This window comes from Cyrtonyx montezumae, unplaced genomic scaffold (assembly GCF_038088225.1).
Source record: "Cyrtonyx montezumae isolate F1298 unplaced genomic scaffold, pur_monq_1.0 scaffold_57, whole genome shotgun sequence".
In the NCBI taxonomy this organism is placed as follows: Eukaryota; Metazoa; Chordata; class Aves; order Galliformes; family Odontophoridae; genus Cyrtonyx; species Cyrtonyx montezumae.
The window spans coordinates 797704-823209 of NW_027072064.1; the positions used below are offsets into that span (position 1 = coordinate 797704).

The following is a 25506-nucleotide window of genomic DNA, read 5'->3' on the forward strand; positions in this document are numbered from 1 at the left end:
CAGCACACAAACACCAGTGAAACCACAAACCCACAGCCCCGGTGCCACTGTGGGAACCACAGACGTGGGCACCGCAGTCCCGCACAGCATCCCGTGCACACTCACCCCATGCAACCCTGTGCACGCCTGCGGTGCCGTGCACACTTGCAGCATCGCACACACACTGGCAGCACCCCATGCACGCGCACAGACCCCATTGCACCGTGCACCCTCGTGCTCTGCAGTGGGACACGCAGCCCCAGCCCTCCCGTTCCCTTTTTCCCGTGACAGAACAAGGCCGCCCCATCCCAGATGTTGTTTTGTTCCATTTTTCCTTTATTAATTTATACAAAAACGGTTGCACGTGCCGCAAGCAGCTGACATCCCGCCACCGGCCCACCCCGAGCGCAGCCGTCTGTGGGGGCACGGGGACCCCAAACCCGTGCAGGGACCGTGGCCCCCAGGATGGAGGGGGGGCAGAAAACACCCCCATACCACCGACTGCGCCATCGGGGCTGATCCGGTGCCCCACATCGGAGGGGTTTGGGGGAAAGGAGCAAAGTCCCTCTTGCTGCAGCACTGCGGGGCCAAGGAGCTCCTCGTGGCATGGGGCCAAAGCGGCACTTTCCCACACCCCCCCCCGGCCCTACTTCCTCCTGCAGCCCTTGGCTGCATCCCCCATCATGTCCCAGTACTCCCCAAACTCCAGCTTGGCCTCATCAGGGTCTCCCATGCACTCAATCTTCTCATCCAAGGGTCCGACGCACTGTGGAGGGGCGGAAAGAGTGTCAGAGTGGTGACAAGAGGTGGGGTCTTGGGTCCGTCCCCCCCCCCCACATCCCTGAGCTGTGTCCCCACCTTCCCCAAGTGGGGCAGCTTCTGCACCACCAGCTCCCGCATCTCGTTGGGGGTCAGGTACTCCTTCTGCCCTTTCACAGCGTAGCAGTGGAACTGGTTGATGACGGTCTCGATGGCACGCTCCACATCAGTGAGCTCCTGGCTGTCCTGCGGGGGGGGTGGGGAGGGGGAGGATGGGTTGGGGGGGTATGAGGGGACCCCAGGAGGGAGAGGACACCCCCAGAAGGACGTGGCAGACGTGTTAATGCTCTGTGCCAGCGCCCCACACTGATGCAATTTATCCATTATGGATACAGCAATCCTCTGCACAGATGGAGCCCCCTCTGCACAGATGTGGGCCCTCGTGTACCACTGCTGACCCCTCTACAGGGACCTGAGACCCTCGTACAGATGTGACCCCCCTCCATACCACTGTGCGACCCTCCCATACAGGTGTAAGACCCCCTGTCCCCCATCCCATTGTGTTACCCCTCCATCCAGATGTGGAACTCCTCCCTACAGACGTAGGATCCCTCCATACAAATGCAGAACCCCATCCACCAGGCTCTGCACGACCCATTACCCACACACAGCTCCCGTACCCCTCCACCCAACCTCAGGACCCCAACACGACCCCCAGCAGCCCCGTCCCCCCCACTTCTCCCCGCCCCATCCCCGGGCGCACACCCCCACGCAGGGCCGGACGGGTTCTTCCTCTCTTTGCACAAGTGGCGGTGGAGCCATGAGTCAGTGCCCATCACGGGGCCACCCGTCCCCACCCCACGGGGATGTGGACCCCAAACCCAGCAGAGGGGCATAGCCCGACCCAGTGCAGCTCCCCGACCCCGCTGCTAATTAGCAGGAGCTGCATCGGAAGGGAAACGAGGGTGATTCACGGGGCGCTGCGGTTTCCCTTCGAAACACCCCGAAACCACATCAGGCGATGGGGCCATTAGGGAGAAACCAGTAATCTCGGGAGCCCCCACCCCCCACCGCGGACTCTGCAGGTGCAGAGCACCCAGTGCCCCCCTCCTGCCCCCCCCAGGGATGCAGGTGGGCACATGTTGGTGGCCGAGGGGCGCAGAGGACACGTTGCCATCCTCAGAGGGGCTGCAAATCCCCAAACCTTCCCAGCACCGGCTGCCTAAATCAGTGGAATATCTCCAAATCCAAAATCATCCTGGGTGGGGGGGGGATCACACTGCTCAGAGCACCCCGAGCTCTGAGGGACAGGGACAAGAGGGTGTCCCCCCCACCACTACACCCCACAGTTCCTGGCCCTCCCGGTGCCGGCGTCGCCCACGGACCTTGCGCTTCTTGCGGCAGTTGCACTGGCCCATGCTGCTCCTGTGGGGTCTGCAGTCCCTCTCCTCGGGGGGGTCGTGGGGGGCTGGCGGGGGGGAGAGAGCCGTGATCAGTGTCGGCTGTGGGGGAGCGTTCCCCTCCTTCGGCGACGGGGCGAGGAAGACGCCCTGGGATGCGCCGAGCTGCCGGGACACGTCCCGGGGGTGGGAGCGTCCCTGCAAGTTGTGGCAGAGCCGAGCGTGGGAGCAGGGGGGTGGCAGACCCCTGGGCACAGGGAAAACCCCCCCTCCCTTCCCCCAGCTCGGGCCAGGTCACTTACCTGCTGCGAGGGCTGTCCCGGCTGTGCGCGCGCTGAGCTGCTGTGGGGTTTTATACCAGGGAGGTGTGAGTGGGAGCTCCCGGCGCGGTGTGGTGCAAGGAGGTTCATTTGGGAGCCTGGCCCCCGGCCAGCGTGGGGCTGGGAAACGCCTCCTGCATGGCCACACCGAGTGCTCCCCATCCGGCACGGCCACGCAGCGCTGCGTGGGAACGGGCACCAGGAGCTGTGCACCGTGCACCGGGTACCAAGCTCTGAGCACTGCAACCATGCACTGAACACCAGGAACCATGCACTGAGCACTGCAACCATGCACTGAGCACTACAACCATGCACTGAGCACTGCAACCATGCACTGAGCACTGCAACCATGCACTGAACACCAGGAACCATGCACTGAGCACTGGGAACCATGCACTGAGCACTGCAACCATGCACTGAGCACTGCAACCATGCACTGAGCACTACAACCATGCACTGAGCACTGCAACCATGCACTGAGCACTACAACCATGCACTGAGCACTGCAACCATGCACTGAGCACTGCAACCATGCACTGAGCACTGCAACCATGCACTGAGCACAAAGCACCATGCACCATGCACAGGGTACCATGCACTCCCTGAGCAGCAGGCACTGCACACACCATGCATTACCCGGCACTTGGGGACACGTCACCCCACGGATGGTGCCACGATCACCCACCCTCCCTGGGGGATGCAGGAGTGGGATGCCCCCGGGTGGGGCTCGGTGAGGGACACTGCTGTGCGGGTGGCAGTGGGTCACATCCCCAGGTGACCCTGCAGAGGGGGCTGGTGGTGGAGGTGGCTGCTGCTGCAGCTGTCACCGCATCAGTGCTGAGACCCACTGCATTGTTGCTCTGCTGCTCTGTGTGTCCCCATCCGTGGGGTGCAGGTGGGACTCTGCAACCCAGATCATCACAAGAGCAGTTTTGGGACAGCTCAAGAAATGTGTGGATATGGTACTGAGGGACACAGATGGTGGGCATGGCATGGTTGGCCAGATGATCTTAGAGGTCTTTCCTGTGATGCTATGGCATAGGGCACAGCTGGACCACGGAGCTGCTCACACCACGGGGCTCCACAGAGAACAGCAGCGATGTCCAGGTCCTTGAAAACCACTTTATTGTGCTCCATGAACATCCCCTCATCCCCATCACTTCTTCCTCCCCTCCTTCTCCCCCCTCAGGGCCTGGACCAGCTCTCCCATCAGCGTCCAGAAGTCATCAAACGTCAGCTCCTGGTCAGCGCTCACATTCAGCGCCTGCATCTGCTCCTCCAGGGAGGGGACGTCCTGCGGGGAGGGCACGGGGACAGATGGTTTCCACGGTGGGGGGACACTTCTGTGCCCAGAAGGGGTTCACACAAGGGCAGCTCCACAGCAGTGAGCGCCAGCCCAGGAAGGGGAAACAGAACAGGCAGACAGACAGATGGACGCTGTCAGTCCCCCCCCCAGCACAGAAGCACACGGCCCCTCTGCCTGCAGCACCTCGGCCCTTCCACTCACGCAGGGAGCAACCCCACAGCTCGGAGTGCCCCACAGAGACCAGGACCCCCACCCCCACCCCCCAGGCCTCCGCAGCCCACTCTCACCTTCATCACATTGGGCATCTGCAGCCGGAGCAGCTCCTGGAACGCGGTGGACGTCAGCGTCTCCGTCCGACCCTCCCTCCCCGCGTGGGAGACGAACACGGTGACGATGGTCTCGATGGCCGCCTCCACCGGGGTCAGCTCGGCTGCGGCCATGGGGGCTGCAGGGAGAGGAGAGTCCTAGGAAGGGGGGGAGGGGAGGGGAGGCGATAGGATTTGGGGATCCCCAGTTCTTCTAGAATAGGGTGCAGCGAGTTTGCACGGCCTCAGCCCTACAGAGCCGGCAGCTTCCCCCCTACAACGCAGGGGTGAAAATCCCACCCGCAGCCATCGGGGTCACCGTGTGCCACAGACAGAGGGCAGCCAACACCCGGAAGGGGACGGTGGCACCCAGGGGCCCCATGGCCACTGCTGCTGGGTGGGGACAGGGCGATGATCCCACTTACCCCGCTTGGCCGCAGCCCCCCACGGGGTCTTTAAAGCAGTGGAGTGTGGCACGTGGCCCCTCAGTGCCGTGTAGGGTTTCCTGTAGGGTTTCCCGTTGCAGACAGAAGTACAGACACCGCCCGGCAGCAGCTTCCCGTCCCCTCCCCGCACAGCAGAGGTCCGAGGGCAGCGCTCCGTGCACAGATAGCACTGTGCTGTGGGAACATGGGATGGGGCAACGGGATGAACTATGGGGTCCCAGGGCACACTCACTGCATTGGGTCACCCGGATTATCATAGGGTGCAGGATGTGTGCCCCCCCAGTGCTTCCCAGGCTCTGCTTTGCTCCTATGGGAATGGGGATGCATATGGGATGGGAATGTCGTCCCCTTTTGTCCCCTTCACCCCATGTTACCATGGTTTTACCCAGCTGCAGACCTGGGGCCAGGATCGCCCTGCTCGGAGTGAGAGTTGTGACTCACCACCGACGACATCACCCCTATTAATAGTGGGCTTTGTGAAAATTAATTAATCCAAATTAATTAGGAGGTTGGAACTGCCCGAGAGCTCCTCTGTAATCGCGGTGTATTCATAACATGGCAGCCCCAGCACGGCTCCGCTGCGGCACCGCCGTTCCCATGGCACAGCAGCATGGGATGGAGGGGACACTGAGACCCTCCCCAGCAGGAGCATGGCAGTGTCCCCCTAACTGCTGACCACCCCCAGTCCCTGCCAGGTCAGAGATTTTTGGGGTGTCCCCAAGGCCAGGGTGACACTGTGTGTGAAAAGGAGCGAGGATGTGGGGGCCACCCCTCGGGGACCCCACAATCACTCGTTTTGGGGACCTGCAGCAGGGCACAGTGCAGTGTCACCGTCCCTGACGCACTCTTTCCACCCGTCCATGGGGACAGGGTGACTCCAGCAGTGGGCAGCCCGTCCCCACCCGCACACCCGTCACACCAGCTCACGGAGCAGGAATTGCCTTCCTGCACTCCATCCGGCCCGGCCCCATCCCCGGGGTGACAGGGGGACGGGGACAGCCCTTCCGCTGAGCCCCATGTCAGGGGACCGAGATGGGAAACCGCTGGGGTGAGTCAGGCTCGGAAGGGATGGGGACAAGTTGGGGGTGAGTCAGCGCCCCAAAGCCAGGCGGGCCATGACTCGCTGCCCCTGGAATTCGGGGTGCCAGGACGAGGTGAGGAGGGAGCAGACGTCTCACGGCCCCGGGAGGGGACATGTGGGGAGTGGTGGCCTCAGGGTCCCCGGCGCTATCGGGACAAGTGAGTATCACAGGGATCGCACATCCTGGGGTGAAAGCTTGGGGTCAGGTGTGGGGTCGGTGCCCAACACCACCACATCCTGGTGCTGTCCCAACCTGTCCTGCTCTGCCAGGGATTGTCACAGGGGCTGTGGCCACCACGCCAGGACACGCCGTGCGTGAGGACCCATCGCCCACCCCATGTGTAGAGGTCACAGGACAAGGCCACCAGACCACATGCCACCGCCATGTCCCCAACCACGGCACAGAGCACACCCAGCAGCTTCCCCTCTCCCAAACTCCAGGGATGGAAAAGCCTCTACCACGCTCCGGCGATGGATCAGAGAGACAAGATCAAGCCCAGCCCCGGCACCAGCAACTGGAGCAACTGGTTTAGCTGGGTCAAAGTGGAGCACGGGAGTCACAGAGGCTGAAACCTGTTCCAGGTGGTGTGTAAACCTCCTGGCACGTCCCTCGCTGCTCCCAGTTTGGTAAGAGCTGTGCTGGGGAGCTGCCAGCGCGGACACACCAGGTGGCACCGCTGCGGTCCCATTCCTAGGACCGATCCCTTCCGATGTGATGTTGGGTTCGTGGCTCCGGCCCATCCCAGAGCTCGGGGAACACCCAAGCAAACCCTGCTGTCAGGAAGGTTCGGGGTTTGATAAATGTGGGGCAGAGCCCAGCTGAGTGCACGCAGAGCTCAGCGTAGTGATGGGAGCTGTACGGCCACCGCCCAGCTCCCACCACCCACCCGTGCCAAGGGCTGAAGGGATTGGGGTTATTTTTAAACTCGGGGCAGTCCTGCAGCAGCTGTGCAGGTGACGCAGAGCCAGGCAGTCCCGGAAAGGGGGGGGGCCTCATCCTGCCCACCGCTGAGACAGGGACGGGGGTGCCACCGCCGACAGCCCCTGCAGGGACGCTGCCACGTGAGTGACACTGGGGTCTGCTCCCTACGTTGGGCTGTGCGTAGCCCTCCCCCAGCGCCCTGGGCCCTGTCCCTGCCCCGTGATGGCTGCTGGGTCTGAATGGAAATCGGGAGCGTGTCCTGGAGTGACACAGCACCTGTGCTTGCCCCCAAGGACCCCCTTATCCATCCAGACCCCTACATCCACCCAGGACCCCCAGTTCCATCTGGGTTCCTCACCTCCATTCACACTGTAGTCATCCCAGCTGCTCTGCATGCAGACACCCCCCTCAGAATCCTGCAATTCACCCCAAATTCTCGCACCCCCCCTTCCCCAGCTCTGCCCCCAGAACAGGGTCAGGACCCCCACACGGTCGAGGCAGCACAGCTTGGGGGGGGTTGTTGGCTCGGGGGGGGTCTCCAAGCTGCAGCATTTCTCAACCACAGGGACAGGAAGTGCGGAAAGTGGAAATGGAGGGAGCAGGATATAATTAGCCCCAAATTAGGGTTGGAATCTGGGATGAAGAGCCCAGCACCACCCAGCTGATGCGAAAACACCTCAGCCCAGCACCCAGCAGCCTCCTGCATCGGGGACGGTCCTGGCTGCCCCGTTTTGGGGTCTCAGCTCAGTTCTGGAAGGGGAGGGGACACCCAGGGATGGGGAGGAGCAGCGGGCACGGCCGGGCAGCGCGGATGCTGAGCCGTAATGAGAGCTGGGATTATCAGCACGGCCAGGAATCTGGTTTCTTTGGCCGCACCGTTGCTGAGGCAACCTTCAGGCAGGGATTGTGGGGCTTTTTTAATGGGACAAGGGCCTTTCTGTGTGCAGGGAGCGGGGGGCCTGTGCTGTGTCACCCGATAGCCCCCGCCAGTTCCCCCCCGCCAGCTCCGAGGACACCGGATACCTGTGCACATCGGCTGCCGAGAAGGGATGGGGCCGGATCCATCCCGCACCGCAGCGCTGACAGATGGGGGATGCCCAAGGGGTCACACCTGGGGTCACGGTCTGACCCGGGGCCAGCCCCACTGCCCACCTTGTCCCCAGCATCCCACTGCTGCTCATCCCACAGGGCCGCAGCGGTGGCAAAAAGAGGTCATGGGGGAGACATGGAGCACCCCAAAGTGCCCCCTAAGCACCGGCAGGGCTAGAAATGCTCCTCCACGTCCTCCAGGAGTGGGGTGAGCAGTGGGGTCAGAGGGGCATCCCCACATCCCAGCCCCAGCGAAGGCAGCGTGGGGCGTCCCAGCGGAGCCAGCCCGGCTGTCCAGCCCCGGTATCGGATCCTCCCGGAGGGAGGGGGCCTGGAGCTTATTTAACATCCCCGGGCAGTCCAGCCCAGCACTTGGCACTGCGGGGAGCTCAGGTGAGCGCGGGGCGGCGGACGGACAGCAGATACCCACGACGGTTTGACACCATCAAGGGGGTTCGTGGCAGGGACACCCCATTCAAAAGAGGGGAGCGGGGCACCCCACAGCCTGACGGCGTTCTGTGTGGTACCTGCTTGGAGCTGGGGAGGCAGGGTGGGCAGTGCGTGCAGGATGGGCCAGGGGGGAGAAGTGCGATCCAGGGTTGGCCCCATTAACGCAGCGGGTGCCTCCCGCAGCCGGAGCCATGGCATCGCAGCTGGAAGGGGCCATGGAGACGCTCATCAACGTCTTCCACCACTACTCGGGCAAAGAGGGGGACAAGTACAAGCTGAGCAAGAAGGAGCTGAAGGAGCTGCTGCAGAGCGAGCTGGGCTGCTTCCTGGAGGTAGGGGCCGTGCTGGGGGACACGCGGGGCATCCCAGTGGGCTGCCAGCCCCGGGCCTCACCCCTGTTCCCCCCACCCCAGACCCAGAAGGACACGGGGGCCGTGGAGAAGATCATGCAGGACCTGGACGAGAACGGCGACGGGGAGGTGGACTTCCAGGAGTACGTGGTACTGGTGGCCGCCCTCACCGTGGCCTGCAACACCTTCTTCTGGGAGAACGCCTGAGCCGGACCCCAGCCCCGCAACACCCAACCACAGCACACCCCAAAAAGCAGAGCCCCTCCCCTCACCCCCTGTTCCCTGTGCACCCGGGGGTCCCGCAGGGACCCAGCTCCGCAATAAAGGCATCGACCCCACCAGCAGCGTTGTGTCAGCTCTTTCATCCGTGGGGGTGAACACATCACGCCGGGGTCACCCACATCCCCGGGGCTGAACACCACCGGGAGGGTGACCCCGGCCCGCATGAAGGGGGGGGGAGGGAGTGGGGGGGGGAGGGGGGGGCAGCTGTGGGGCACGAGGCGTCGTCCCCACGGAGACACGGGGAACGGCGCCAGGCGGGGCAGGAGGAACCGGTTCTGATCTCGTCCAGCGGCACCGGGCTGCGCAGGGCCGCCAGCGCCATCGTCTGCCGAGCCCACAACGCGCCGAGCCCGCGGACGGCTGCCAGGCCACCGGCCTACGGAGCCCACAGGCCCGACCGCATCACGGGGGAGGCCCAGCGAGGCCTTCCTGACGCAGACGGCCCAACCGGACCTCGCGGACCCCACGGGCCCGGCCCACACCGCGGCGCTCGACCTCCCTCCACGCCACGCCGGGCTCGCAGCCATAGCCCCGCCCACCTCAGCCAGAGTCCCACCCATCACGGCCTGAACGGCCAATGGCAGAGGAGGAAGTTAGCGCGTCAGAGCCGCTCCGCCCAATAGGGTAAAGCGTGGCGCTCACGCCGCACTGCGCCTGCGCTCCGCCATTTTGGCCGGCTGCGCTCTGAGCGGCGGGAGGAGGACGGGCGGTGCGGCCGCCGCCGCCATTTTGTCGCGGGAGATCGAGGGCGGCGGGAGCGGGCGGAGGAGCTCAGTCCCGGTCCCACAGACGCTAGCGGTCAGTAGCCGGCCCCACCGGAGACCTGGCGACCGTCTGCTTCGGTGAGGAGGAGGGGGTGCTGTGGGTGGGGGGGGCTGTGTGGGGGCCGCGCTGTGTGGGGGCCGCGCTGTGTGGGGGCCGCGCTGTGTGGGGGCCGCGCTGTGTGGGGGCCGCGCTGTGTGGGGGCCGCGCTGTGTGGGGGCCGCGCTGTGTGGGGGCCGCGCTGTGAGGAGGCACTGGGGCCGCCTCAGGCGTCGGGGTGGGGGAGGGGCTTGGTCCGTGGCCCTCGGCTCTTTGGTTGGGCTAGGCCTCGGTGCGCTACTCGCGGGTTGCTGATTTGTGATGTTTCATGAAGAAATAGGGATATTGGGGGTGGGGGGGGTGGTTAGTTCGGTTTCCCCCAGGGCTCCGTGCTGGGTCCGGTCTTGTTCAACGTCTTCATCCATGAGATCGATGAGGGGGTGGTGGCCACCCTGAGCAATTTGCTGATGATCCGAAGTTAGGAGGCTGTGCTGCCATTCAGGGAGAACTGGACAGGATGCAGAGCTGGGCAGGAAGAAACCGGATGAGCTTTAACAAAAGCAAGTGTAGAGTCTTGGAGCTAGGGAGGAATAGCATGCAGCAGTACAGGATGGGCTCGAGTGCTGGAGAGGAGCTCTGCACAGAGGGACCTGGGAGTCCTGGGGAACAACAAGTTGACCATGAGCAGTGTGCTCTTGTGGGCGAGAGGGCCAGTGGGATCCTGCGGTGCAGCACCCTGAAAATGACCCCAAAATAATGCCAAAATCTACTCCAAATGACTCCAGAATCCCACAGAAAGACCCCGAAATCCTTTATTCCAACTCCTTGGGCCCCATATGGCAGCAGTGGCCCCCAAACTAACCCTAAAATGACCCTAAAATCCTTAATTACAATACCGTGTGCCTCATATGGCAGTAGTGCCCCCAGGAATGATGCCAGTTTCCTACGTGGCCAGCAGGTCGAGGGAGGGGATCCTCCCCCTCTGCTCTGCCCTGGGGAGGCCTCATCTGGAGCACTGTGTGCAGTTCTGGGCTCCCCAGTCCAAAACAGACAGGGATCTCTTGGAAAGAGTGCAGCGCAGGGCCACAGAGATGGGGAAGGGCCTGGAGGATCTCCCCTCGAAGAAAGGCGGAGTGAACTGGGTCTGTTCAGCCCTGAGAAAAGAAGAGTGAGAGGGGACCTGATCCAGGGGGAGAAATATCTGAGGGGTGGGGGGCACAGTGGCGAGGCCAGACTCTTTTCAGCAGTGTGTGGGGACAGGACGGGGGGGAACGGACACAGACTGCAGCATAGGAAGTTCCACACGAATGTGCACAAGAACTTCTTTAGGGTGAGGGTGACAGAGCACTGGCACAGGCTGCCCAGGGGGGTGTGGGGTCTCCTTCTCTGGAGATACTCAAGACCTGCCTGTGTGACCTGGTGTAGGGAACTGCTTTGGCAGGGGGTTGGACTCAAGGATCTCTGGAGGTCCCTTCCAACCCCTACGATTCTGTGGTTCTGAGCAGTTTGTGGAGCGTGAGGTTTGTTGTTGGCAGTAGAAAAGGAGAAATCGGCCTCCAGGCCTCGGCCTGAGGGCCCTGTGCTGTGCTGCTATCAGGTACAGAGCATCCAAACTGAGGATGACGGATCCTGAACGTCTTTATGCAGCAATCTTAGGATCTGGTGGCAGATTACAGGACCCACGTCTGTTTAAAGTTGGTTTGGATTCCCTTCCTACTGATACTGACTGCTTTGTTAGTGCAGTGAGGTGCAGCCCTGGGTGCCATTTTGATGCCCGTGTTTTTGCATTGCTCCTGCCCGAGGCAGAATTTTCACTTTCTAAAGAGTAGGCAGCTTAATGAGTTACCGTAACTCGCTAATTAAGCGTACTGTATCATGGCAACAGGCTGGAAAAACTAATAAAAGTGTTCTCATATGGTAGCAGCTATCTGCATGCCTCTCAACCTGGTCTAGGGAGCCTGCTTTGGCAGGGGGGTGGTTGGACTTGGTGATCTCTAGAGGTCCCTTCCAACCCCTGTGATTCTGTGGTACTGTTTTCCTCGTGGAAGGAGCTGGGGTGGAGCTCTCTGAGTGTTCAGTTGAGTAAACTCAGCGTCTCAGTGCTGTTTGCTAAACCTGGCTCTTGTGTTTTGCAGATTCTGTTGATCTGAAGATGGCTGCACAGTCAGCACCGAAGGTTGTGCTAAAGAGCACCACCAAGATGTCTCTGAACGAGCGGTGAGGAAGCCAACAGCAGCTTCAGCTCATAAGAAAATATTTATTTAATTATCACTGTCCGGTGTCCAAAAAGCCAACGTGGTTTCTGCCCTCTTTTAACCTCACTAAAACGAGCAGATGGCTATGCACCTCTGTCTTAAAGTGCAGCAGATGTGGTACGAAAGGTTAAAAGGGCAATTGTTTCGGAGCAATCTGTCCGTAGCACTTAAAATTAACCTGTTCGACACGTAAATGTGGTGGGATGTGTTGTAAGAAAAGAGAGAAACCCCACGCCCTCCCTTTTTCTTCCACATGTTTTTACATTTATATAGTTGATGCTGCAGTACGGTAGCATGTTACCAGAGCTGCAGCAGGCTTGCTGCTTTGTCCGAGGCGGACACACGTGCATGTGGTCTGGCCTGTAAGAGGCATGCAGCAGGCCCCTGAACGAGCCCAAAGGCCCTGTAACAACGTTTTGGGCCTTGTAAGAGGCAACTGCTTCGCTTCATCTCCATCTCTCTTCTCTCAGTGCTGATTTCTTTACGTCTTCTGTTGAGTATTCTGTTGGGTTGTTTTTTTTTTTCATGCCATCGAGCTTTTGCAGTTCTGCAGTGGCAGTTAACAGCAATGCTGCAGTGAAGTTTTGCTGTCTTGCTAATTGGTTTAACTACGTTGGTGTCGTCGAGCCAGGGGGAAAATGGGGCTGTTTGTGTGCAGTTTTTGCTCTGGCACGTGCTGGAGGGAGAGCTGAGCCAGAGGTTGGAGCTTCTTGCAGAGAAGGCAGGTGGAGGGGTGCAGTGCTGGGCAGGTTGCTGGCCTGGTTGGTTCTGGTCAGTCTGGATTCCTTACGTGTAGGTGTTTTCCTGCAGTAGGCTGCTGCTGGATTGCTCTAACAGTGCTTACCATCTTGCTGTGAGCTCTGCTCCAGCATGGCTCTCAAAGACAGAGGATATTGCAGCACAGACAGAGCCAGGTGAGCTGCTGTTGTAAGCGAGCGTGCTCGGGTGGTGGTGGCAGTGCCGTGTGAGACAGAGTTGTATCAGTCTGTTCCCAGGGCACAGTTTTCTCTCAGCCTCTCTGGTGGCATTGAGCTTTAGTCAGACTTCTCAGATCTTTGAGGGCTGATGTAGCTTTTGCAGTTTTGCTCCGCTTCTCTGCGATGTCCTCTTCCATCTGTCACGAACATCTCTGCTTATCGCTTGTTTTCATTCCTTCTTCCATTTCTAAAATCAGTAACCTAAAGCTTTTATCACTTCTGAATTAACATACAACATCATTCCTGAGTTTCCAGTTCTTGCACACTTGTGGAAAACAAGGAATATGTAATTACACGTGACCTAAGTACCACTCTTTACATAAGGTTCACGGGATCTGGAGATCCAATCTTGAGAACCATGAAATGCCAATAAATGTATGTAATAAAGCTTTATTTAAACACCCGTTTTATTCGACCTTGAAGCTTCACTAATATGCTGAAGAACAAACAGCCGATGCCAGTGAATATTCGGGCTACCATGCAGCAGCAGCAGCAGCTAGCCAGTGCCAGAAACAGAAGACTGGCCCAGCAGATGGAGAACAGACCTTCTGTGCAGGCTGCTTTGAAGCTCAAGCAGGTGAGGGGAAGGGTGCGTGTGCTGCTCAGCAGCTGATGGCATTTTGGGATATGGTGGATATGGAGAAACGTTCCTGACAATTAAAAATGAGAAACCATGGAGGGACTTTCAGGAGATGCTGTTTGTCACTGTGGATAAGTAATGCTGTGTAACATATTATTGAGTTGATTTTTTTTTTTTTGGTGCTGGCTGTTCATCTCTCCTCTCTATTTTTTCAGAGAAGTGTTCTCATTCTGGGTTTCTGGATCTGCTGAGTGCTTCATCTGGCAATCTAGCTGCAGTAACAGTTGCTGCAGGTTGTTCCCAGTGCTCAGTCCCCAGCTGAGGCTGGTTGCTCCCACCCCCAGCTCCACCCTCGCTTGGCAGCAGCTGGCTGCGAGGACCAGATGAACCAAAGTGATGCTTGGTGGCTTGCCAATGCCAGGCTGCAGGCCTGGGTTTAAGGAGTAGCCTTAACATTTTCTTTGTGCAATTGTCTTTATCCCCCATCTCAGTGCAGAATGCTGCAGGTTATGGTGCGTTGTTGAATTCATCTCTCTCTGTAGAGCAGAAGATCGAAACAAATAACGCTAGCTTTTGATTTCTCTGCTTCTCCACATCCCGAAGGGAAGGGGCAGCAGGCTGATGCTGGCACGGTCTGCTCGTTGTCAGACCGTGAGAGCTTTAAATGAGAAGGTTGGAAAGATGGGCTTAAAACATTCGTGTGGAGCATGAAGCAGAACGTGCAGGGCAGTGCTGTGCAGCCATGCAGTGTGTTTAAATAGCAGCACCACACAGCTTGACCGCAGCAGAAGTTAAATATACTCCTCTACGTTATCTTGCACACGGGGAGAAAGCCCTGGAAAGTTCTTAGCTGCTTCACCAAATAGCTGAAATGCTTCAACCTGCCACGCATGGTTGTGCGCAGGGCTTAATCTCTGATAAGGAACGCAGCTGCTTGTTGAGGCCCCTTGAGAATTCTGTTCTAAAAACAAGCTGCTGTGCCAGTCAGCATTACAAAGCCTATAAACAAAAGCTTTGGAAGTGGCAGCCTAAAAATAAATACTGTTGTGCCTTAAGAACCTCACAACTGGCAAGAGAGGGCGGGTAGCCCTCCTGCCTGAAGCGTGGATGGGCTGCCCTTCCTCGGTGATGATAATTGATAAGAAATGGCTTTGCTTTTTGTGTGGCCGTTCTCAGATTGCTGCATGACTTTCTTGTTGTTTAACAATCTATTCCAGAAGAGCTTGAAGCAGCGCCTCGGTAAAAGCAACATTCAGGCACGGCTGGGCCGCCCTGCAGGGCCCCTTACTCGTGGAGCCATGGGAGGAAGAGGACTCGCTATGGGGCAGAGAGGCCTGCCCCGAGGAGCCATGCGTGGGGCCCGAGGAGCCAGAGCTCTGCTGAGAGGAGGGCTCCCGCTCAGAGGTCGGTGCCGTGGGGTGTGGTTGCTATTAGGTCAGATCCCATAACACAGCTCTGAAAGCCCATCAGTTTTGATACGCTGTGCTGCTCTGTTGCAGGTCAGGGGCTGCTGCGGGGAGGCCGAGGCATGTCCCCCAGGATGGGGCTGAGAAGAGGGGGGCTCCGGGGCCGTGGGGGCCCAGGCAGAGGCGCTATGGGCCGTGGAGCCATGGGCCGTGGAGGACTCGGTGGCAGAGGTCAGTGGGCAGGACCCTGAGCAGCCCCACGCTGCTGCAGAACGAGCTCGAGCTCTTCCTATTTCAGTCTGTAACGTGCAGCTGTGTGCAGCCCCAAACCCATCTCCTCTTGAATTGGGGTCGTGCCGAGTTAGGGCTGCTCGTCCCGAAGTGTTCTGCCAGGCCTTGTGCCGGGCACGCATCGCTGCCCGTGATGCCTGGGGGGTGCTGGGGGCCCTCACAGCACCGTCCCCTCCTGCAGGTATCGCTCTGTGTGGTGCTGTGAGCAGCAGCACAGGGAGCTCAGGCTGTTGAGGAAGACTACTCTGTATCTTCTCCTACTTCTTAAAGAAAATAATACGTACCAGGGGAGAAAACTTAGGAGGAGATGGAGCCCAAACTTCAGTGTGTGAAGGGGTGGGTTCCTTGCTGATGCTGAAGCAAAACATGTCTGAAACTGAATTGCATCTCAACAAAACAGGCATCAGTGAGGTGGGAGTAGGAGGGTTAAGAGGAAACTCTTGGTGGCTGTTGGGTTTCAGTCACGTTGGGTTAGAAGATCAAGGAGCTCGTGTTTCTCCGCAGCTTTGGCTCGTAGCTGCTTTCTTAGCCTGACAAACTCAGCTCAGTGTGGGCTCCTGAAGCAGCTGCTGTCCCAGAAATTTGCAGGTAGGGAATCTTGCTCCACGAAGCGTGGGTAGAGAACATAGGAGCAGCAGAGCTGGCAGCTTGAGCCGGGGCACGGATCAGATGTCCCTCCTGGGGGGCAGTGCCAGCACAGCAAGGCCTCCAGCTGGAGCCAGGATGTGGGGCAGCGACCCAGCCCCCCCCGCTGCAGTGTGTAACTGTTGTCTCTGTCTCTGCAAGGCCGTGGCATGGTGGGCCGGGGAAGAGGGGGCTTCGGAGGTCGTGGCAGAGGACGAGGACGGGGGAGAGGATCGGCACGCCCCGCGCTGACCAAGGAGCAGCTGGACAACCAGTTAGATGCTTACATGTCTAAAACAAAAGGACACCTCGATGCCGAGCTGGATGCCTACATGGCTCAGACAGACCCGGAAACAAACGACTGAAGGTTGTGTTGAGAGACTGTTGTCGAAGTTAGTGTGTATGTCAGTACCCATAAGCTAAGAAAGGAACCCCCGATTCATGCTGGAAGGACCCACGGGAGTAGGGAGCAGCCCTGTTGTGCCACAGCTCAGACTTCAGTCCGTTTTCCTTTCACGTTTTGATACTCTTACGTTGTGTGCGACTTTTTCGGATTATTTTTATCTATTTTTCCCCCCCTCCTCCCTCCGTTGGTATTCCAAACTCAGACCCTCTGCCATCAGTGCTGGGACCGCACATCTCCGGGGCTCTGCTGCAGCGTTTGGGGATGGACAGCATCCCCCCCCCCCCCACCCCTCCGACAGCAAAGCGTGCTAGAACGATCTTTGTAGAGCACGGGGTCCAAAGCTCAATTGCTCGGCGCTGTCACCGTGCGGTGTCACCCAAACTGGGTCCCCCAGTCCGACCCACCCTGCTGGGAGGTGAGAAGGGGTCCTCCCCCCCCCCCACATCCCCGCGTTTTAAGTTCTGCAGTTCTGTGAATTCCGGTCTCAATGGAATCTTGTATTTCTGGTTTGTTGTTAACAAAGGAGAAACGACAAAAGCAGCGGTGTGGGCTCCGTGCTTTTCATTTCACGTCGGGACGTTAAGGTGCGACGGATCCCGGCGGGCTCCGGGCAGCCCGGCTCGAGGGTGTGGGGCTGAGGGGTGGGGGGGGGGGACGACCGAGGGCATCCCCGTCCGCTCCGTGAGCGTTTCGCTGGAGCAGTGGGGGGGATGAGGGGCTGCGGGGTGAGCCGGACCACGGGGCGGCTCCGTATTGGGGCTGGGGTGGGGGGGATTGGGGTGGGCTCTGCCCCGCCCGCCCGCGTCCTTCTGCCCCGCCCTCTATGCAAGCGCGGCCGCTATTGGCCGGCGGGGCAGCGGCCGCCCGTCACGGCGCCTCTCATTGGCCGCGGCGCCGCAGCGCTTCACGCGCCCGGCTCCCCCTTTTGTTGTGGGGCGGACAAATGGGGCGGGCGGCGATGCGGGGCTCGGGCTGAGCGCGGCGCGCGGCGGAGGTGAGTGCCCGGCCCTGCCCCTGCGCGGCCCCGCTGCCCCGGACCCCCCCTCGGTGTCCCCAGCGTCCCCGAACAGAGTCCCCTCCGGCCTCGCCCTGCCCGCCTGCCGCGGTGTCCCGTCCCCGTGTCGCCACCGCCGCACCCCGGGGACGCTGTGCCCCGGAGCGCTGGGACACCTCGTGGCTGCGGGGACAGTGCTGTGTCCCGTTCCGGGACCCCCCCATGGCTGTGGGGGCAGTGCTGCGTCCTGCTCTGCGACATCCCATAGCGGTGGGGTTACCCCATTGCTAAGGGGACGTTGCTGTGCCCCCCTTTGGGACACGACGACGCTGTGCCCTGCTCCAGGATGCCCTATTGCTCTTGGGATATTGCTGTGCCCCTCTTTGGGACACCGCGTTGCTGTGGGGACATTGCTATGGGGACAGTGCTGTGCCCCACTTCGAGCCACCCCATTGCTGTGGGGACGGTGCTGTGCTTTGGGACACCGTATTACTTTGGGGTCAGTGCTGCGCCCTATTTTGGGACACCATATTACTTTGGGGACAGTGCTGCGCCCCATTTTGGGACACCATATTACTTTAGGGTCAGTGCTGCGCCCCATTTTGGGACCCCCTATCGCTGCGGGGACAGTGATGTACCCTCCCTGGGACCCCCCATTGCTGTAGGGGCTGTGCTGTACTCCCCTATGAGACCCCCCACTGCTGTGGGGACAATGATGTACCCCTCTCTGGGACCCCCCATTGCTGTGGGGTCGGTGCTGTACCTCTACACTCAGGGAGTCCTCCTCCCCCCTCCCGCATCACCTCCTCTGCCCCCAACATCGGGCCTGGCTCATGGGGCACTGTGGGCCCCCATGAGGGCTCAGGGCTTTGCCCCAACCACAGGGACCCCTCCAGCATCCCCCTCCCCCACTCTCATCTGCCCCCCTGGGAGCGGGGAGCCCGGGGGGGCCACACCAGGGGCCGAGCCGGCAGCGCAGGCGTGACGGACGGACGGACGGACGGACAGACGTGGCTGTGGGTCAGCGCACCGCGCGGGGCGAAGGGTTTGTTGTGTCTGCCGCCGGCCCAAGGATTTTCCCAGGCCCCAGAGCTCTCGCACCCACCCCGGGCAGGGGGAGGAAGGATGCTCGGGGCCCCCCACGCACGCGTGTGGGAGCGGCTCCTGGCGTGTGTGCGCCGAGGCAGCAGCGAGTGAGGGGTTAAGGAGAGGCGCCAGCAGCCCGGGCTCTGTTTAGTCTGGGCCCCGCGTTGGAGACGGGGGCCGGGCAGCGCCGAGCGCGGCCGTCACCCCGGGGTGAGCGCTCACGCGGTCCCGCTCCCATCGCCGCTGCCACGCAGCCCCCCAGCCCACCCCTGGGCCCACGCGTGCCCACCCGTGGGCTCCGCTGCCATCGGGTCGCGGACACCCTGAGCGTCTCCAGGTCCACGCTTCGAGGTGACGCATGGCTCTGCCCCGCGTCCATCCCAAGGGGGCTCCGGTGCCGTGCGGGGACCGTGTCCCCCTCCGACCCCGCTCGGGCGCTGCGTCTGTGCACGATGCTGAGCTCAGCCCCGCGCCGCGGTGGCCGTGCAGGCGAGGGCAGGGGGGCCGGCGTGTCCCCTGCCACGGGGTGACGGGCAGGGCCGTGCCGTGCCGTGCCTTGCAGGGGAGCAGCGCCATGTCCCTGGGCGCGCCCACCAGCAGCGACGCGTGCCTGAGCATCGTGCACAGCCTGATGTGCCACCGGCAGGGCGGGGAGAACGAGAGCTTCGCCAAGAGGGCCATCGAGAGCCTGGTCAAGAAGCTCAAGGAGAAGAAGGACGAGCTCGACTCGCTCATCGCCGCCATCACCACCAACGGGGCCCATCCCAGCAAGTGCGTCACCATCCAGCGCACCTTGGACGGGCGGCTACAGGTAAACCCCCCCCCCGTCCCCCCGTCCCCCTCCTCCACTCCATCCCTGCACACCCTGTCGAGCTGAGGGGACCCCCAAGACCCTGCTAACATCCCTGGGCTGGGGCAGACTTGGGTGTCCCTGTGCCCCTTAAGCCATCCCCATGTGAGCTGTCCCCAGACTGGGGGAACCCAAGCACTGTGGTACCCCATAGCACCCCCCAGAGCTGTGGCAATCCGGTTGTCCTGCTGTCCCATAACTCCCCCCCCCTCCCCCAAACCCACCCCCAGTCTGGAGGGCCCTCTTTGTATTCCATAACCCCACATCAATGCCCCACTTCTGGGGACCTCAAGCAATCCGTCCCCAAGATGGGGAGACCTTTAGCCCCCCCCAAGGCTTCCAGAACCCTCCCCAAACTGGGTTGGGGGGGGGGTTCCCAAATGTTGGAGCTGGGAGAGACCCAGCAGAGGGCCCCCCCACATCAGTGGGGCACTCAGTGGGGACCCCACTGCCTCCAGTCTGTGGCTCCGGGCCCAGCACCGTGCTGATTTCAGTGTCTGCGCTCGCAATCCCCCCTCCCCCCCAACCACGACTTTGGCCGGGGTGGGGGGGGGGGGGGGGGGGCGAGGGGGGACAGGAGAAGGCAGCGCAGCCCCTCCCTGAGGACAGAGCCTCCCTGCAGCGTCACATCATGGGGGGCTGCGTTGTCCTCTGCCCGCAGCCCCCGCACGCCGGCATCCCCCCGTGGTGCAGCCCCCCTTGCCGGATGAGTCACTGTCTGGCAGCCTGCGGCTGGGGGGGGAGGGGGGGGCTGCGGGGGGGTTGTTATGTCTGCAGCGAGCGCGGCTCCGGGGAGGCGCAGGGGGAGCCCCCGGGGTCCCAGCCTGGCGCCAGCTCTGAATTGCATGGATGGTGGGGGGGGGGGGGGGACACAGAGGGGGGGTCCAGCACACCACGCGTGTGCTGGCAGCGCCGGGTGCCGTTGGCGGGGCTGGCTGGAGCGTGGCACAGCGTGACGCTGTGTCCCCTCACCCCATCTTGTCCCCCCCACCCCCCTACCCTCCCCCCCCCCCAAGGTGGCCGGCAGGAAGGGGTTCCCCCACGTCATCTACGCCCGGCTCTGGCGCTGGCCCGACCTGCACAAGAACGAGCTGAAGCACGCCAAGTTCTGCCAGTTCGCCTTCGACCTCAAGTACGACAGCGTCTGCGTCAACCCCTACCACTACGAGCGCGTGGTGGCCCCGGCCATCGGTGAGCCAGCCCAGCTCCGACCCCCCCTCCAGCCCCCCCCCCCCCCAACAGCCCCCCTCTCCCCCCCCCAGTAACACCCCCCATCTCTCCCCACCAGGTCTGAGCATCCCCACCACAGGTGAGACCCGGGCACCGGAGCGTATCGGAGCCGACACCCCCTCCCCCCCTCGGGTGTGCCCCCCCTGTGCCCCGCAGCGGGTCCCCGTGCCCCCCAATGGTCTCCGGTGTCCCCCCCGCCCAGTGCCCCCCGCCCGCCTGGTGAAGGAGGAGTTTGTCCATGACTGTGTGCAGATGGAGGTGCCGCACGGGGCCAAGCAAGCGCCGCGCCCCAACACCGAACCCTACCGCCCAGCGCTGCCCCCCCCCGCAGCTCCCTGAGTCCCCCCACGCCCCCGGGAGCCTCTACCCCACGCTGCCCATTTCACCCCCAGGTGAGGACCGCACGTCCCCCCCCCCCCCCCTCGGTCCCATCCCTGAGGAAGGGTCTCATGGTACCTCGCTAACCCCCCCCCCCCCCCAAACCCCGTCCTCAACCCGCAGTGGCCCCCGGTGGCTCCCTGCTCCCGCTGCCCCACAGCGAGGGGCTGCTGCACATCGCCTGCCCCACACCTCCACCAGCACAGCCCCCCCCACAGAACGGCTTCCCAGCGCCCCCCAAGCCGCCCTACCACAGTGAGTACGGGGCTGCCCCCACCTTGAGACCCCCAGCTTTTGGGGGGAGGGGTCTCACGCACAGACACCCCCCCCCCCCCCCGGGCCACCCTCTCTCCTCCATAGGTTCACCAAGCTGGAGCAGCAGCAGTGCGGCCATCTACGCGCCCAGCCTGGGGGGGCCGCAGCCCCCCACCCAACCCAGCAGCCGGAGCCACTCACAGCCCCCCCTGCACCACCCCAACCACTACTGTGAGTCTGAAGGAAGGAACCGAGCTGAGGGAGGGGGGGGCCACAGCTTCGCATCACTCACCTCATCTCACCCCCTCCCCCAAAACCCAATCCCCACCCCCATCCCCCCCCCCCCCCCCAAAACCCCAACCCCCAGGGCCTCCGCACCACAGCTCCGCGCCGTACCAGCCGCCAGTGTCCACCCACCCTGGTAAGCCCCCCGACGTGTACCCCGACGCTCACCCCCGTGCCGTGCACGCCCTGACCCCCCCGAGTACCCCCCCCCCAACCACCCCCCCCCAGGGCCAGAGTTCTGGTGCTCCATCGCCTACTTCGAGATGGACGTGCAGGTGGGGGAGATCTTCAAGGTGCCGTCCAGCTGCCCCGTGGTCGTCGTGGACGGTTACGTGGACCCCTCGGGGGGGGACCGCTTCTGCCTGGGGCAGCTCTCCAACGTGCACCGCACCGACGCCAGCGAGCGGGCCCGGTGGGGGTGGGGGGCGAGGGGGGGAGTGGGGGGCAGGGGGGAAAATGGGATGGGGGGGGGGGTAGACGGGTGCGCGGGGGGAATGAGTGGGGTGGGGGTGATGGAGGGGGGTACGGTGGTTGAATGGGATGGGGGGATATAGGGGCAAGTGGAGGTGTGGAGAGGATGGGGGTTATAGGGGGTGGATGGGGTATGCATGTGGGGCAGAAGGGGGATTTAGGGGGGGGCAAATGGGGGAGAAGTGGGGTGGAGGAGAGATTGAGGGGGCAAAGATGGAGTGGGTGGGGTAGGAGGGGGATGCGTGGGGTGGGTGTGAAATGCAGGGGCAACGCACAGGGCTGGAGGGAGATACAGGGAGCAAACGGGGAGGGCTATGGGGCGGAAGGGGGGGCAATTTGGGGTCGGAATGGGGGACGCCAAGGGGCTGAGGGTCTCCCCCGTGCAGGCTGCACATCGGGAAGGGCGTGCAGCTGGAGTGCCGGGGAGAGGGCGACGTGTGGATGCGGTGCCTGAGCGACCACGCCGTCTTCGTGCAGAGCTATTACCTGGACCGCGAGGCGGGGAGGGCCCCCGGCGACGCCGTGCACAAGATCTACCCCGGAGCCTACATCAAGGTGGGGAACGGGGGGGGGCAGCCCCAGGGGAGGGGGGCCCAGGGCGGAGGGACGCAGTGTTAATGGGGGTTCTGAGCTACGGGGAGGGGGGGAGCAGTGTGGTTGAGTTAAAGGGGTCACGAGCAAAGGATGCTCGCGAGGACCCCGGGGATGGGGGGACCCTGAGCTCGCGTGTTAAAGCGGAGCCCAATGAGGGGGGGTGGGGGGGACCGTAGGGGTGGGGGGACCCCGTGCTAGAGGGGATCAGAAGGAAACAGAGGAAGGCGGTGCTGGAGGTCCCCCCCGCTTCCCCCCCAGGTTTTCGACCTGCGCCAGTGCCACCGGCAGATGCAGCAGCAAGCAGCCACAGCGCAGGCTGCCGCCGCCGCCCAAGCGGCCGCCGTGGCCGGCAACATCCCGGGACCCGGCTCGGTGGGCGGCATCGCCCCGGCCGTGGGTGAGCGCGCGGCGGGACGGGGCGGGGCGGGGCGGGGACGCCGCGCCGACCCCAAATGACGGCCGCGTCCCCTGGGCAGGGCTGTCGGCGGCGGCGGGGATCGGCGTGGACGACCTGAGGAGGCTGTGCATCCTGCGGCTGAGCTTCGTCAAGGGCTGGGGGCCCGACTACCCGCGGCAGAGCATCAAGCACACGCCGTGCTGGATCGAGGTGCACCTGCACCGCGCGCTGCAGCTGCTGGACGAGGTGCTGCACGCCATGCCGGCGGCCGAGCACGGAGCCCTGCGCTGAGTGCGCCGGGGGGGGGGAAAAAGGGAAAAAATGGAAAAAAAATGGAAAGGAAAGTGTGTGTGCGTCTGGGAGATGGGGGGAAGAAGGGGGGGGGGGAGGGAAAGAAAGGGAGGGAGGAAAAATGGGAAGGTAATGAGGGGGAAAAGGGGAAATGGAAGGGTAAAGGGGGGGGAGAGGATGGAGAAAAAGGGAAGATAATGAGGGGGAAATGGAAGGGTAAAGGGGGGGGAAGAGAGGATGGAGAAAAAGGGAAGGTAATGAGGGGAAAAGGGGAAATTGAAGGATAAGGGGGGGATGTAAGGAAGAGAGGATGGGAAAAAAGGGAAGGTAATGAGGGGAAAAAGGGAAAATTGAAGGAAAAAGGGGGGGAAGAGGATGGAGAAAAAGGGAAGGTAATGAAGGGGAATAGGGAAAATTGAAGGGTAAAGGGGGGGGGGGGATGTAAGGAAGAGAGAGGATGGAAAAAAAGGGAAGGTAATGAGGGGAAAAGGGGAAATTGAAGGATAAGGAGGAAGAGGATGGAGAAAAAGGGAAGGTAATGAGGGGAAAAAAGGGGAAATGGAAGGGTAAAGGGGGGGGAAGAGGATGGAGAAAAAGGGAAGGTAATGAGGGGAAAAGGGGAAATTGAGGGATAAGGGGAGGGGATGTAAGGAACAGAAAGAGAGGATGGGAAAAAAGGGAAGGTAATGAGGGGAAAAAAGAGGAAAAATTAAGGATAAAGGGGGGGGAAGAGGAAAAGATGAAAAATAGAAAGGGAAAAAATGAAAAAGTGAAAAAAAATAAAAAAGGAAAAGGTAAAAAATGAGAAAGGAAAAAAAATTAAAAAGGAAAAAAATGAACAATTAAGTATATGTAAAAAAAAGGGAAAAGGTAAGGAAAAGAAAAAAATAAAAAAGGTTAAAAAAGTGAAGAAATAATAAATAAATAAAAAGGTAAAAAAATGAAAAAGTGAAAAGAAAATGTAAAAAATAAAAAGGGAAAAAATAAAGGGAAAAAAGGAAAAAAACGGAAAGTAAAAAACGTTAAAAGAATACAGGAGTTAAAAAAACTGGAAAAAAAAGGGAAAAAAAAGTAAATAAAAGTGAAATAAAAGGGTAAAAAACAATAAAAAGGTAAAAATAAAGTAAAAAACATACAAAAGTAAAAGTAGTTTTTAAAAAGTTTTAAAAAGTAAAAAAAATAAAGTTTATAAAAAATATAAAATAATACAGAAGTAGAAAAAAAGTAACAAAGGTAAAAATAAATAAATAAATATATTAAAAAGGAAAAATAATGCAGTGAAAAAGGTTAAAAAAATAAACAATAAAAAGTAAAAAATAAATTTAAAAAATAGAGTAAAAATAAAGCAAACCAAAATAAAGTTGCCAGAAAAACGCGCCAAGATTTGGCCGATTTTACGGCTGATCCCGCCGGCCTCGGACTCCATTTCCCATCGCCCCCCGCGCGGGGCACCGGAAGTGCCCTCGGATTCCATTTCCCGCCCGGCAGTCACTTCCTGTGGTCACGCTCCAAGATGGCGGCGGGGAGCGGCAGCCCGGCGGCGCGGGAGCTGTTCGCTGAGGGACTGCTGCAGTTCCTGCGGCCCGCGGTGCGGCAGCTCGACGGCCACGTCCACGCCGTCAGGTGCGGGGTTATAGGGCCCGAGCGGCTCTGCGGGCGGGGTCGGTGCGGTGCGTGGGCCCGGAGAGGCGGCTGTGGGAGATTGGAAGGGAGGAGGCCGCAGTTGGGGTCACGTGGTTGGGGGGGCGGGGGTCGCACGGGGGCTGTGGGTCTTTGTTATCAGCTCATCGCTGTGTGCAGGGAGAGCCAGGTGGAGCTGCGGGAGCACATCGACAGCCTGGCTACAGGTGAGGGGTGGGCTCTGTGCTGGGGGGGGGGGGAGGATCGTCCCCTGCCCTGGGGGCTGCGGTGCCCTTTGCCCACCCCCCCGGCCCCCGTAGAGCTGTGCCGCATCAATGAGGACCAGAAAGTGGCCCTCGACCTCGACCCCTACGTGAAGAAGCTTCTGAACGCCCGGCGCAGAGTGGTGCTGGTCAACAACATCCTGCAGAACGCCCAGGTCAGATTTTGGGGGGGGTGGGGGGGGGTCTGCTGTGTGTTTGGGGAGGGGGTGGGGGTCCCAACTCCGCGTGCTGACGGCTGTTCTGCCACGCCAGGAGCGGCTGAGGCGGCTGAACCACAGCGTGGCCAAGGAGACGGTGCGCAGGAGGGCCATGCTGGAGGCGGCGGGCGGATACCCCCAGGGCCTGCCCAGCAAGTGAGCCCCACTGCAGCACCCGGCCGGACCCACAGCACCCACACCCACCCCTGAGAGCTGGGACGGAGCAGGAGGAGCAGCTCTGCGTGGGGAGATGTGACCCTGCGCCTTGCAAGGACCGGGCCGTGCAGGGCTGGGAGCACGGTGTTTGCAAGGCAGGAGGGCTGGGGCCCTGCACTGCGAGGTGTGGTGCTTCAGCTGCAGCGTTAAGGAACTGGGGGACCTTGGGGGTTGAGTTTTCAGGCTTGTAGGCAGTGTAATAAAAGGGACTGCATGTTGCTTGTGGATTGGTGAGGCAGTGTGCGTCACAGACGTGGCCTTAGAGGATGTTCCTCAATGAAAGCAGAGCCAGGCAGTGGCTGTCAGCACAAAACAGGGGGGGGGGTCAG

At 61.2% G+C, this 25506-nt stretch overlaps 6 protein-coding genes across 12 annotated transcripts; 4 read left to right on the plus strand and 2 right to left on the minus strand.

Annotated features, from left to right (window-relative positions):
• Window positions 1–294: 294 nt before the first annotated feature.
• S100A14 (S100 calcium binding protein A14) lies at window positions 295–2538 on the minus strand. Its single transcript, XM_065748903.1, has 4 exons — window positions 2441–2538; window positions 2124–2206; window positions 838–984; window positions 295–745 (listed from the first exon to the last, which is right to left on the minus strand). Exons 2-4 carry the CDS (start codon window positions 2154–2156, stop codon window positions 626–628), a joined length of 300 nt encoding a protein of 99 aa, XP_065604975.1. The 5' UTR covers window positions 2157–2206; window positions 2441–2538; the 3' UTR covers window positions 295–625.
• A 1029-nt stretch (window positions 2539–3567) lies between these two features.
• S100A13 (S100 calcium binding protein A13) lies at window positions 3568–4627 on the minus strand. Of its 3 annotated transcripts, none has more exons than XM_065748997.1 (3): window positions 4495–4627; window positions 4052–4209; window positions 3568–3752 (listed from the first exon to the last, which is right to left on the minus strand). In XM_065748997.1, exons 2-3 carry the CDS (start codon window positions 4202–4204, stop codon window positions 3615–3617), a joined length of 291 nt encoding a protein of 96 aa, XP_065605069.1. In that variant the 5' UTR covers window positions 4205–4209; window positions 4495–4627; the 3' UTR covers window positions 3568–3614. The 3 variants fall into 3 exon arrangements, with proteins under 3 accessions (XP_065605069.1, XP_065605068.1, XP_065605070.1); XM_065748996.1 differs by having other exon boundaries at window positions 4052–4228; XM_065748998.1 differs by lacking the exon at window positions 4495–4627 and adding an exon at window positions 4370–4484 and having other exon boundaries at window positions 4052–4228.
• On the plus strand, window positions 4017–8677 carry S100A1 (S100 calcium binding protein A1). 3 transcript variants are annotated; one of them, XM_065748999.1, is made up of 3 exons: window positions 4017–4097; window positions 8241–8389; window positions 8471–8677. In XM_065748999.1, exons 2-3 carry the CDS (start codon window positions 8249–8251, stop codon window positions 8612–8614), a joined length of 285 nt encoding a protein of 94 aa, XP_065605071.1. In that variant the 5' UTR covers window positions 4017–4097; window positions 8241–8248; the 3' UTR covers window positions 8615–8677. The 3 variants fall into 3 exon arrangements, with proteins under 3 accessions (XP_065605071.1, XP_065605072.1, XP_065605073.1); XM_065749000.1 differs by lacking the exon at window positions 4017–4097 and adding an exon at window positions 6583–6658; XM_065749001.1 differs by lacking the exon at window positions 4017–4097 and adding an exon at window positions 7743–8000.
• Window positions 8678–9356: 679 nt separating this feature from the next.
• Window positions 9357–16317, plus strand: CHTOP (chromatin target of PRMT1). Of its 3 annotated transcripts, none has more exons than XM_065748992.1 (6): window positions 9357–9531; window positions 11626–11707; window positions 13146–13299; window positions 14520–14706; window positions 14802–14939; window positions 15786–16317. In XM_065748992.1, exons 2-6 carry the CDS (start codon window positions 11643–11645, stop codon window positions 15986–15988), a joined length of 747 nt encoding a protein of 248 aa, XP_065605064.1. In that variant the 5' UTR covers window positions 9357–9531; window positions 11626–11642; the 3' UTR covers window positions 15989–16317. The 3 variants fall into 3 exon arrangements, with proteins under 3 accessions (XP_065605064.1, XP_065605065.1, XP_065605067.1); XM_065748993.1 differs by having other exon boundaries at window positions 14523–14706; XM_065748995.1 differs by lacking the exons at window positions 14520–14706; window positions 14802–14939; window positions 15786–16317 and adding an exon at window positions 13518–13961.
• Window positions 16318–18668: 2351 nt separating this feature from the next.
• SMAD4 (SMAD family member 4) lies at window positions 18669–22860 on the plus strand. The gene is given in 12 exon segments (XM_065748991.1): window positions 18669–18920; window positions 19976–20150; window positions 20248–20268; window positions 20392–20507; window positions 20509–20581; window positions 20691–20822; window positions 20928–21053; window positions 21190–21243; window positions 21336–21519; window positions 21965–22133; window positions 22431–22569; window positions 22649–22860. Coding segments are annotated over 12 exon segments (1638 nt in total). The 5' UTR covers window positions 18669–18683.
• A 1501-nt stretch (window positions 22861–24361) lies between these two features.
• On the plus strand, window positions 24362–25396 carry SNAPIN (SNAP associated protein). Its single transcript, XM_065749041.1, has 4 exons — window positions 24362–24483; window positions 24661–24707; window positions 24801–24919; window positions 25017–25396. Exons 1-4 carry the CDS (start codon window positions 24374–24376, stop codon window positions 25119–25121), a joined length of 381 nt encoding a protein of 126 aa, XP_065605113.1. The 5' UTR covers window positions 24362–24373; the 3' UTR covers window positions 25122–25396.
• Window positions 25397–25506: the final 110 nt, after the last annotated feature.